At 42.7% G+C, this 12256-nt stretch overlaps 1 protein-coding gene across 1 annotated transcript in view; it reads left to right on the top strand.

Annotated features, from left to right (window-relative positions):
* The window catches only part of p4htmb (prolyl 4-hydroxylase, transmembrane b), an 84217-nt gene that overhangs the window by 64588 nt on the left and 7373 nt on the right, over positions 1 to 12256 (top strand). The window contains exons 5-7 of the mRNA XM_048548055.2: positions 3563 to 3725; positions 6808 to 6993; positions 10549 to 10639. Coding sequence (XP_048404012.1) covers positions 3563 to 3725; positions 6808 to 6993; positions 10549 to 10639 — 440 coding nt within the window. The remainder of the gene's footprint in view (positions 1 to 3562; positions 3726 to 6807; positions 6994 to 10548; positions 10640 to 12256) is intronic.

Raw genomic sequence — 12256 nt, 5'->3', positions numbered from 1 at the left:
AGGCAATATGGGTAGAACTCAGAAATAGGAAGGATGCAGGAACAATGTTGGGGCTGTACTACAGGCCTCCCAACAGCGAGTGTGAGGTAGAGGTACAAATATGTAAACAGATAATGGAAAGGTGTAGGAGAAACAGAGTGGTGGTGATGGGAGATTTAAATTTTCCAAACATTGACTGGGATTCGCTCAGTGTTAGGGGTCAAGATGGAGCAGAATTTGTTAGGTGTGTCCAGGAGGGTTTTCTAGAGCAGTATGTATGTAGTCCAACTCGGGAAGGGGCCTTACTGGACCTGGTGTTGGGGAATGAACCTGGCCAGGTGGTAGAAATTACAGTAGGGGACCACCTTGGAACTAGCAATCACAATTCCGTAAGTTTTACAATACTCGTGGACAAGGATGGGTGTGGTCCTAAAGGAATCGTTCTAAACTGGGGGAAGGCCAACAATACCAAGATTCGGCAGGATCTGGGGAATGTAGATTGGGAGAAACTGTTTGAAGGTAAATCCACATTTGATATGTGGGAGGCTGTTAAAGAGAGGTTGATTAGCGTGCAGGAGAGACATGTTCCTGTGAAAATGAAGAATAGAAAAGGCAAGATTAGGGAACCATGGATGACAGGTGAAATTGTGAGACTAGCCAAAAGGAAAAAGGAAGCATACATGAAGTCTAGGCGACTGAAGACAGACGAAGCTTTGGAAAAATATGGGGAATGTAGAGTGAATCTGAAACGAGGGATTAAGAGGGCTAAGAGAGGACATGACATATTGCTGGCAAACATGGTTAAGGAAAACCCCAAAGCCTTTTATTCACATATAAAGAGCAAGAGGGTAACTAGAAAAAAGGATTGGCCCACTTAAGGACAAAGAAGGAAAGTTATGCGCTGAGTCAGAGAAAATGGGTAACATTCTTAACGAGTACTTTGCATCGGTATTCACCAAGGAGAGGGACATGACAGATGTTGAGGTTAGGGATAGATGTCTGCATACTCTAGGTCAAGTTGACATAAGGAAGGAGGAAGTGTTGAGTATCCGAAAAGACATTAAGGTGGACAAGTCTCCTGGTCCGGATGGGATCTATCCCAGGTTATTGAGGGAAGTGAGAGAGGAAATAGCTGGGGCCTTAACAGATATCTTTGCAGCGTCTTTAGACACAGATGAGGTCCCGGAGGACTGAAGACTTGCTAATGTTGCCCCCTTCTTTAAGAAGGGTAGCAAGGATAATTCAAGTAATTATCGACCGGTGAGCCTGATGTCAGTGGTTGGGAAGCTACGGGAGAAGATACTGAGGGATAGGACCTATTCCCATTTGGAAGAAAATGGCCTTATCAGTGATAGGCAACATGGTTTTGTGCAAGGAAGGTCATGTCTTACCAACTTAATAGAATTCTTTGAGGACATGACAAAGTTGATAGATGAGGGAAAGGCTGTAGATGTCACATACATGGACGTCAGTATGGCGTTTGATAAGATTCCCCATGGCAGGCTGATGGAGAAAGTGAAGTCACATGAGGTCCAGGGTGTGCTAGCTAGATGGATTAAAAAACTGGAGGAATTCCTCCGTCTCCGCCGCATCTGCTCCCACGATAAGACATTCTACTCCCACACATCCCAGATGTCCAAGTTCTTTAAGGACCGCAACTTTCCCCCCACAGTGATCGAGAACGCCCTTGACCGCGTCTCCCGTATTTCCCGCAACTCATCCCTCACACCCCGCCCCCGCCACAACCGCCCTAAGAGGATCCCCCTCGTTCTCACACACCACCCTACCAACCTCCGGATACAACGCATCATCCTCCGACACTTTCGCCATTTACAATCCGACCCCACCACCCAAGACATTTTTCCATCCCCACCCCTGTCTGCTTTCCGGAGAGACCACTCTCTCCGTGACTCCCTTGTTCGCTCCACACTGCCCTCCAACCCCACCACACCCGGCACCTTCCCCTGCAACCGCAGGAAATGCTACACTTGCCCCCACACCTCCTCCCTCACCCCTATCCCAGGCCCCAAGATGACATTCCACATTAAGCAGAGGTTCACCTGCACATCTGCCAATGTGGTATACTGCATCCATTGTACCCGGTGTGGCTTCCTCTACATTGGGGAAACCAAGCGGAGGCTTGGAGACTGCTTTGCAGAACACCTCCGCTCAGTTCGCAACAAACAACTGCACCTCCCAGTTGCAAACCATTTCCACTGCCCCTCCCATTCTCTAGATGACATGTCCATCATGGGCCTCCTGCACTGCCACAATGATGCCACCCGAAGGTTGCAGGAACAGCAACTCATATTCCGCCTGGGAACCCTGCAGCCATATGGTATCAATGTGGACTTCACCAGTTTCAAAATCTCCCCTTCCCCTACTGCATCCCTAAACCAGCCCAGTTCGTCCCCTCCCCCCACTGCACCACACAACCAGCCCAGCTCTTCCCCCCCACCCACTGCATCTCAAAACCAGTCCAACCTGTCTCTGCCTCCCTAACCGGTTCTTCCTCTCACCCATCCCTTCCTCCCACCCCAAGCCGCACCCCCATCTACCTACTAACCTCATCCCACCTCCTTGACCTGTCCGTCTTCCCTGGACTGACCTATCCCCTCCCTACCTCCCCACCTATACTCTCTCCACCTATCTTCTTTACTCTCCATCTCCGATCCGCCTCCCCCTCTCTCCCTATTTATTCCAGTTCCCTCTCCCCATCCCCCTCTCTGATGAAGGGTCTAGGCCCGAAACGTCAGCTCTGGTGCTCCTGAGATGCTGCTTGGCCTGCTGTGTTCATCCAGCCTCACAGTTTATTATCCACCAGGATGTTGCCTGGTATGGAGGGTGCTAGCTATGAAGAGAGGTTGAGTAGATTAGGATTATTTTCGTTAGAAAGAAGGAGATTGAGGGGGGATCTGATTGAGGCCTACAAAATCATGAGGGGTATAGACAGGGTGGATAGCAAGAAGCTTTCCCAGAGTGGGGGACTCAATTACTAGGGGTCATGAGTTCAAAGTGAGAGGAGGAAAGTTTAAGGGAGATATGCATGGAAAGTTCTTTACACAGAGGGTGGTGGGTGCCTGGAACGCATTGCCAGCGGAGGTGGTAGACGCAGACACGTTAGTGTCTTTTAAGGTATACCTGGACAGGTACATGGATGGGCGGGGAGCAAATGGACACAGACCCTTAGAAAATAGATGACAGGTTAGACAGAGGATCTCGATCAGCACAGGCTTGGAGTGCCGAAGGGCCTGTTCCTGTGCTGTCATGTTCTTTGTTCTTTGTTTATCACAACTTAGGTCATGTTCAAATGAAGATCTTTGAAGCAGCTGGGAGTTTAAATGTTTAGCCTTGAACAACTTCAACCTTTTCCTTTATGCTGGGTATGACTGCAATTAGTGGTGTATTTTCGCTTGATTACAATTGACTTCAGCGTCACATCTGTCATGACTTGGATAATGGTCCAGGCTCAAAAACTGACCCTATTTAACTGTATTTCAGCAAGAAGTCTTGCCTTCAAGAGAAAAGAGGGAAAAAATTGAGGTTAGACAATGGGAAGAAATAAAAATGATTTTCTTTTCAGGTTTGCTGAGCTTGGAGGAATTTAAACAACTTAACACAAATGCTTTCCAAATGTACCTGCGACAACGTGGGGTGCAGAAGTCTGAATTGGTTCGCAACAGCAAACATACGTGGCTGTATCAGGGTGAAGGAGCACACCAGATCTTAAGAGCTATTCGACATAGGTGAGCTTTCAAATGAAACAAAGAAAGATATATTGAAGTTCTGTCTTTACCAAGGTTTCTGTTTTAACGGGGCAATATGCAAGCCAGCAATTTATTTACAATTGAGTTTTTTTAAACAACATATTTACTTTGGTTGTCCTTAAACAAAATTCCAGATCATGTAACCAATTTGTAATTCCAAAGTTGGATTTACTGAAATCATTTTCAGTAGTGTGCGGTTGGTAGTGTTCCATGGCATTGTTGCCAGAGTGGTTAAAGGTCTGGTGGCCCTTACCTTCAGCAATAGGTACTCAAGTTTAGATGTTCCTCTTGGCTAATATGAATGTAAGAAAATACCCCCTTATGATTAGAGCAAAGTGGATTTTCCTTTTACTGATTTGTATTTGCCTTCTCCCCATGATGATAGATTCAACACCAGGAACTTGTTTCAAAGTGATTGGGAAGCAACCGTAGAATTGCAAGTTACCACCTCAGAGCTTTTGTTTATCTACGCTGCACAATAAATTGGAAAGATATGAGCAGCCCTGATACGTTACCCAATTTCCTGCAGAGAAAATCATCCAGTAATGAGAAATTAGTGTTCGGCTCCCAATTCAGAACTTTACAAATGCAACCATGTTCTCCCTTCACAGCTCCATTGATAATGAAGCATGAATTGAAGTCACATTCTTAGCATTAAGACCTGAGTAAATATGAATGCAGTTGGAAGGGAGCCTGTGGTTATGCAAAGTAATTATCTAATTGTTTGCTTACACTATGGCACATGGAGATGAGATGTAATTGCTTTGACATACAAATAGAATTGGGTTACTTTCCCTGAATAAAGTGTTCAACAGTCAAAAGTGGTGTGGGAAGTAACTGTTCCAAAGTATTATTGTTAAGCACCATCAGTGATAGTTGTCCAGTCCTCTCACTGTTATTTCAAATTTTTGAGATAGTTTGCGTTTTCAGGATAATTTGATTTAGACGAGGTAAAAATCATCCAGGCTAGTAACATGTCTCGTGTTAGATGTGATAAACATCCTCATGCAGGGACCCATTGTCTGCAAACAGAAATATGTCCATGATAACAAGGCGTCGAGCCTATTATCTCAAAGAAATATGTCCGTGCCTTGAACCTTTCTGAATTGCTGTCGGAGCTTGTGTTTTCGTTGACATCATTTTGGCCAATCAGAGTTGACTCACCTGTCTCAGAGATAGTAGGAACTGCAGATGCTGGAGAATCTGAGATAACAAGGCGTAGAGCTGGATGAACACAGTAGGCCAAGCAGTATTAGAGGAGCAGGAAAGCTGACGTTTCAGGCCTAGACCCTTCAGAAAATCTGAAGAAGGTTCTGGGCCCGAAACGTCATCCTTCCTGCTCCTTTGATGCTGCTTGGCCTACTGTGTTCATTCAGCTTTACACCTTGTTATCTCTGACTCACCTACTTGTTAGCATCCTGCTTTCCTGAAGTGTAAATAGCTGTTATCAGTTGAGATGAGGAATTCTTGCATTTGTCTTGATGAGTGAAAGATGAATCACTTTAGCAACATAAGGTCTTCAGTAATTTTCTGATCTCTTCACCTAATTTTGCAGGCATTCCTTTCAGCCGACTTTATACCTTCTGGTACTACATAATATCTCAAATTCCCTCCAAATGCTTTGTTTCTGCCTCTGCCAAATTTTTCTCCTAGTCCCTAGGTCCTAATGCCAGTTGTAGTGCTTTAAGTCCTTTAATTTAATCCAGCTTCATTAACTGACTAATCAAAATATCCCACTTCAGTGGAGTGGTTGATTACCATGGATTTAGTGCATGAGTGGTGTGATGCAGAGCCATGCATATCAGGAGGTTAGATAACAAAGTGTGGGGTTGGATGAACACAGCAGGCCAAGCAGCATCTTAGGAGCATAAAAGCCTTTTCTGATGAAGGGTCTAAGCCTGAAACATCAGCTTTTATGCTCCTAAGATGCTGCTTGGCCTGCTGTGTTCATCCAGCCCCACACTTTGTTACCTTGGATTCTCCAGCATCTGCAGCTCTCATTATCTCATATCAGGAGGTTTTTAGCTTTAGTTCAGTCATTTGCTGTAATTGTAATTGATTTAATCACATCTTGCAACCATCCTAAAAACACATCAATCAGACCAGCACTGAAATTCACTTGTAAATCTCTGAGCAAAGAAAGAGCAAAGTCAGTTAAGGTTTCCATTCATGATCACTGACCAGTCCTCCAGAAAATACACATTGGATGTACAGAGTTCTGTGTTTGATTGAGTTGGATTGCTGATACTCTGCCCAAATTTTTTCATTAAGAATGATTGCTTTGGCTGTGGATTGATAATCACTATATGCATTCTGTTTTTCAGAAAAGAAAGCATAAAAATAGATAAAATTCTAATTGATAATTTCCCAAATGACCAATCAAAATAACCAAAAGGCGAGGTTTTGATGTTTTAAAATTTTACTGTAAATAAACAAATTAAAATCAACATAGAGATCAAACATAAGTTAATAGGAAACAAACCTACCAAACTATAAAGACACCTTACCATTAATTAACTAATACAATCAGAAAACCCCTTTTGATGTGCACAGTTCTGAAGGATACATAGATTTACAGGAACAAATCTAAAGTTACTTGTGGCTTTCCTGCAGTCTCAGTTCTTCCTGTCAAGGGAACTTGATATGTCCTTCAACTTCTGCTGCAAGGCCCACTTTGGCAGTTCCTTGTTCTCTATAGCTTCAAAATTTCTAGCTGTTTTGTCCCCCTTCCTTTCAAATATAAAACCAACTGTCAAAGCATCTCTTTCGTCTGATAACCCAAAATAGTCCTTTCCTGCTCCATCTGTATGTCAAGGAATGTTGTACCGTTTTTCTGAGAATTTCGGTAGAAAGAAATAGAAACTTGTCGCTTGATTTTAATAAGCTTTTGCTTGAGCTGCTTTCCCATGGCCACCAAACCATGTGAGCATATTTTTGAGTTGTAGTGCTTCAGGGCTTCCTAATTTTCCATTAAGTTAAAAGATGCATTTTGCAAGATAATGTTTTGTAAGGCTCAGTACTCATAACAGCTATATAATTTTAAAATATTTTCTCTTGTCAGGGTGATCAGATTGACAAAGTTACCTCCTGAGATAGTAGAGCACAGTGAGCCATTGCAGGTGGTGAAGTATGATCAAGGAGGGCACTATCATGCTCACCATGACAGTGGACCAATCTACGCAGAGACCAGTTGCTTCCACACAAAACTGATAGCAAATGGATCCACTCCATTAGAAACTTCCTGTCGGTTAGTAACAAATTCAAACAATTAAATGCTTTGTTCCTTTTTATTTTGAAAGGTTTAAACTGTTTGTTAAAGGAGTTCTGAGAATGTGGGTAGCTGTAGGAGATTATCATTGATCAAAACGAAATGGAAGATTTCAATGGAAGACCAATAAGAATCAAGATGTACTGAGGGAGTACAAAATCAAGAATGAATGCTTGGCCAACAGCCTGCTTTAGATCAACTGGTAGTTGTACAAAACCCAAAGAACTACAGATCCTGGAAATCAAAAACAAAAGCAATTCCTGTAGTAATTCAGTAGGTCTGGCAGCATCTGCGGAGGGAACACAGAGTCAATGTTTTGGGTCCATTGATTTTTCTTCAGAAATATTAGTATCGTTATTATGATTGACATTACTTGTAAACAGTCCCATATGAGGTGCCCCAATTTATTACAGCTCCTGATAGAATATCCCAAATCCTCAAGCTTGGGATGAGGGAGGAATGTACTGGCTCCCTTTCTTTATTCATCTGCCCCTGTAGTTGACCATAACAAGTTTAATTTAAAAGGAACCCTTCCCTTATGGATGTCTTTGTTCCAGTCCAGATTTATATTCTTAAAATGGAACCAACTAAATTAGTCTTTTTTGAGCTGATAAAGTGAGTGAGTTCATTAGTTAAAATTGAGTTTTATTAGTTGCTAAATATGAGTCAAAACAAAAATTCATCACACATACACAGATTTAAAGTAGTTGGTGAGTTCAAAGCAAAGATAAAAGTTTTAAACAAGGTACAATTCAGTCTATCAGATCTGATGGATAGGTGATAGGATGTTGCCACCAGTATGTTGGATGATGTAGCTCATAATCGTGAGCAAGCAGTTGAAATGGAGATTTTTGACTTTGCAAGACAGCTGAAAGACTTCTGTCCTGTTTCCTTTTTTTCTATGATTTCACTTTCTTTCTGGCTTCAAACACAGAGAGAGACTTCCTTTCTCTTTACCTGCAGGGGTAACTAGGTTTTCTCAGTTGTGTACCTTACAGCACATACTTTCACCCATTAGTGCACACAACAGAGTTGAAATTGATTCTTAAACCCTATTCTTCTGTGTTCTTGAAATGGGAAAACACAAACACTCCTATTCTTTGAGGCATAACTTGCAGGAGCAGGTTTTCTGCTTTAGTGAGGTTGGGTGGCTGACAAGTGGCCACTGAAGTCATAGCAGCACAGAACTCTCTCCCCATCCCCCTCTCTGATGAAGGGTCTAGGCCCGAAACGTCAGCTTTCGTGCTCCTGAGATGCTGCTTGGCCTGCTGTGTTCATCCAGCTTCACACTTTGTTATCTACACTTTGTTTTGGTGTGCCGCTCCCCTTTTGAAGGGTTGCTGTTTGAAGCTTCCTTGGTACTTTCAGATGTGACATTCAGAGTTTCTCTACAAGCAGCCATTGAATTTACATGTGCAGTAATCTTTTGGCTTTATGTACATTTAAAAAAAATATATTGTAACTAAAGTTTAGTATGTTCATAAGCACGTCTGAGTCCTAATCAGCTGTCCTGACAGCAGCAAGGACAACCATTTACAGACCATGCGAAGATTTGCAGTTTATTAAGCATACTATTGTTCCTTTGCCAATCGCAGTGAAAGTCTGACAACATTAAAGCTAGTTGGAGGGAAAGTAGATTAGATTACCCACAATGTGGAAACAGGCCCTTCGGCCCAACAAGTCCACAACCGCCTCTTGGAGCATCTCACCCAGACCCATCCCCCTATAACCTTCATACCCCTGAACGCTACAGGCAATTTAGCATGGCCAATCCACCTAGCCTGCACATCTTTGGACTGTGGGAGGAAACCGGAACACCCGGAGGAAACCCACGCAGACACGGGGAGAATGTGCAAACTCCGCACAGACAGTTGCCCGAGGCTGGAATCAAACCCGGGTCCCTGGCGCTGTGAGGCTGCAGTGCTAACCACTGAGCCACCGTGCTGTCCTACTTCAGAACTATTAACTCTGGGGCTGTACAATGAAGGAAATCAAATTAGCCACTCTGTATACAACTGTTCCAGCAGACTGTCTGACGGGCATCTGATCCAGCATCACTTATTTTTACAGCAGTACCAAAGTGAAAAAACCCTGAAGCTGAAATTGAAGTTGGTGGCAGAATACTAATCTGGCTACTGTTAGCAGCAAGCGGACCTGAAGCTGGGAGCAGAGGCACAGTTGGTGCTGAGGCTGACCGTATGATCATTCTTAGGGTTGGAAGAAGCGAATAATTTTTTCTAATTGTTCTCTATTGTGGAGAATTTCCAGACTTTTAAATTTAGGTTGACCACCTTTTTTGTTTTTGCCAAGAAATTGTGGAAGTGTAAAAGTATTGAATTAAATATAATATCACCATGTTTGCAGATGAAATAAGCTGGGTGAGAATGTGAACTTTGAGGAGGATGCTGAGACTCTTCTGTGATTTGACAAGTTAAGAGAGTGGACAAGTGCATGGCAGATGAAGTATAATGGGGATAAATGTGAGGTTATCCACTTTGGTGGCAAAAACAGGTTATTATCTGAACGGTGGAAGATTGGGAATGGGGAAGCTGCGAGAGACTATACACCATCACTGAAAGTAAGCATGCAGGTGTAGCAGGCAGTGGAGAAGGCCAAAGGTAAATTAGCCTTTATAGCATGGGGATTTGAATATAGGAGCAGGGGTGTTCTTCCTGCAATTGTACACGGTCATGTTGAGACCACACTCGGAGTGTTGTGTACAGTTTTGACCTCCTTATCCGAGAAAGAATGTTCTGGCTATGGAGGGAGTGCAATGAAGATTTACCTCCCTGAATGCTGGGATGGCAGGACTGATGTATGAATAGACCCTGGATCAATTATGACTATATTCACTGGCGTTTAGTAGAATGATTTGAGGCTCTCCTAGAACCCTATAAAGTTCTACCAGGATTTGAAAAAGGGTAAATACAGTAAGGATGTTCCTAAGTACCAGGGTGTCCGGAATCAGGGTCAGAATCTAAGGATATGGGACAAGCCATTCAAGACTGAGACAAGGAAAACTTCCTTCACCCAGAGAGTTGTGAACCTATAGAGTTCTCTGCCACAGAAAGTGGTTGAGGCCAAAACATTGAATGTTTTCGAGAGGACTAAAGGGATCAAAGGATCTGGTGAGAAAGCGGGACTAGGGTACTGAGTTAGAGGAAAACAAAAAATGCTGGAAACCACAGCTGGCCAGGCAGCATCCACGAAGAGAGCAAGCTAACATTTCGAGTGTAGATTACTCTTCATCAAAGCTCTGAAGAGTCATATAGACTCAAAATATTAGCTTGCTCTCTCTCCATGAATGCTGCCTGACCTCCTGTGATTTCCATCATTTTTTGTTTTCAGTACAGATTCCAGCATCTGCAGTATTTTGCTCCTACTGAGTTAGGTTATCAGCCATGGTCATGTTGAATAGTGGAAAAGGCCCAAAGAGCCGAATGACCTACTTCTGGTCCTATTTTCAATGTTTCTGTATTAGTGCTGACTTCTGCCTTAATCCTTACTCCATCTTCAACTTCATTTCTGTTCCAGGTATGTGACAGTGCTGTTTTATTTGAACAATGTTTCTGGAGGAGGGGAGACTGCTTTTCCTGTAGCAGACAATAGAACATATGATGAACTGGTAAGGGGAAAAAAATCTTGTTTACTTTGTTGACAAGTCAGTGTTACATAAACACTGTGCGCTGAGTAGATAGTCAGCCAGTAGCATCTTAAAAACCTCTAGATGGGAATGGTCATGGGTTTGGAAGATGTTGCCTGAGGATCATTGGTGAATTTCTGCAGTGCACCTTGCAGACAGTACACACTGCTGCTACTAAGCGTCAGTGGTTGAAGGGACTGAATGTTCGTGGGTGAGGTGTCAATCAAACATGCTGCTTTGTCATGGATGTTGTCAACCTTTTTAAATTTTGTTGGAGCTGCACCATCTAGGAAAGTGGGGAATATTTCATCACAATCTTGACTTCTGCCTTATAGATAATGGACATGCTCTGGAGGGGTCAGGTTGTAAGTTACTGGCTGCAGTATTCCTAGTCTCAGATCTGCTTGTGTAGTTACTGGGTTTCTGTGGTGAGCCCGGTTGAGTTTTTGATCAATGATACCCTCAGGATGTTGTTAGTGGGGGATTCAGTGATGGTAACACAATTGAATGTCAAGCAGCAGTAGTAAGATTGTTTCTTGTTGAAGATAATCATGGCCTGACGTTTGTGTAGTGCAAATGTTACTTGCTGCTCGTCAGCCCAGGCCTGGATATTGCCCAGATCTTGCTGCATTTCAACATAAAGTGCTTCAGTATCTGAAGAGTCGTGAATGGTGCTGAGCATTGTGCAACTATCAGCGAACATCCACACTTCTGACCTTATGATGGAGGGAAGTTAACTGATGAAGATGCTTGGGCCAAGGACACTTACCCTGAGGAACTTCTGCAGAATTGCTCTGGAGCTAAGATGTCTGACTTCCAACAACTATAACCACCACCCTGTGTGCCAGATATGACTCTAACAATAGAGAGTTTGCTTCCTGATTCCTAACGAGACCAGTTTTGCACAGGCTCCTTTATGCAGTGTAATTGTATAACAAAACAAAATCAATATCTTTCTTAAATACTGCCGAAAAGATTTGCTTTATGCCAAACGCTTTTTTGTCTTGTGCTTAAAAAATACCTATGTATGGGGAAATGTGTTTTCTTACTGTTAGAGAAGAGCATGCTTGCTGGTTGGCAAGCGGACTCCAATTGGTGGAGGGGTTGCCACGAGGAAGCACCAGTTTGATGATTACTGATTTTTTATTTCAAAGAAGTTCTTGATGTATTTAAGAGAAGTAACCAGATGCAATTTCATTAATTTATCTGAAAACGGATTTGTCACCAACTACAATCATCTTTATTGAGAATGTCTAGTTCTCTTAATGCAAGCAATCTGAATCTAAACTGCTAAAACTGGCTTTTCAATTGCTACTGAACCATTCACTAGTTTCACTCTGTATGCAGCCACTTTCATTGTAAATATTGTATTTTGTAACATATAAAAACTTATAAATGGCACCAACTATTGCCCAGGTGCCCAAAAAAGTGTTTGAAGGGCTATTGACTGGACACTTGCAACTTGGCATTCTCATTATTTTGATTTTTGTTGTTTTTTGAATGGTCCTGGATATAGTTGATTGATTTTTAAACTAGCATTAAAAGGTCAAAGGAACTCTCATTCCACTTGATGTAATCAATTTGAGTTTCTGAGTCCAT

Source organism: Stegostoma tigrinum, chromosome 11, assembly GCF_030684315.1.
Source record: "Stegostoma tigrinum isolate sSteTig4 chromosome 11, sSteTig4.hap1, whole genome shotgun sequence".
In the NCBI taxonomy this organism is placed as follows: Eukaryota; Metazoa; Chordata; class Chondrichthyes; order Orectolobiformes; family Stegostomatidae; genus Stegostoma; species Stegostoma tigrinum.
Note: the sequence above shows the minus strand (reverse complement) of the source record. Positions and strands in the feature narration are given on the sequence as shown.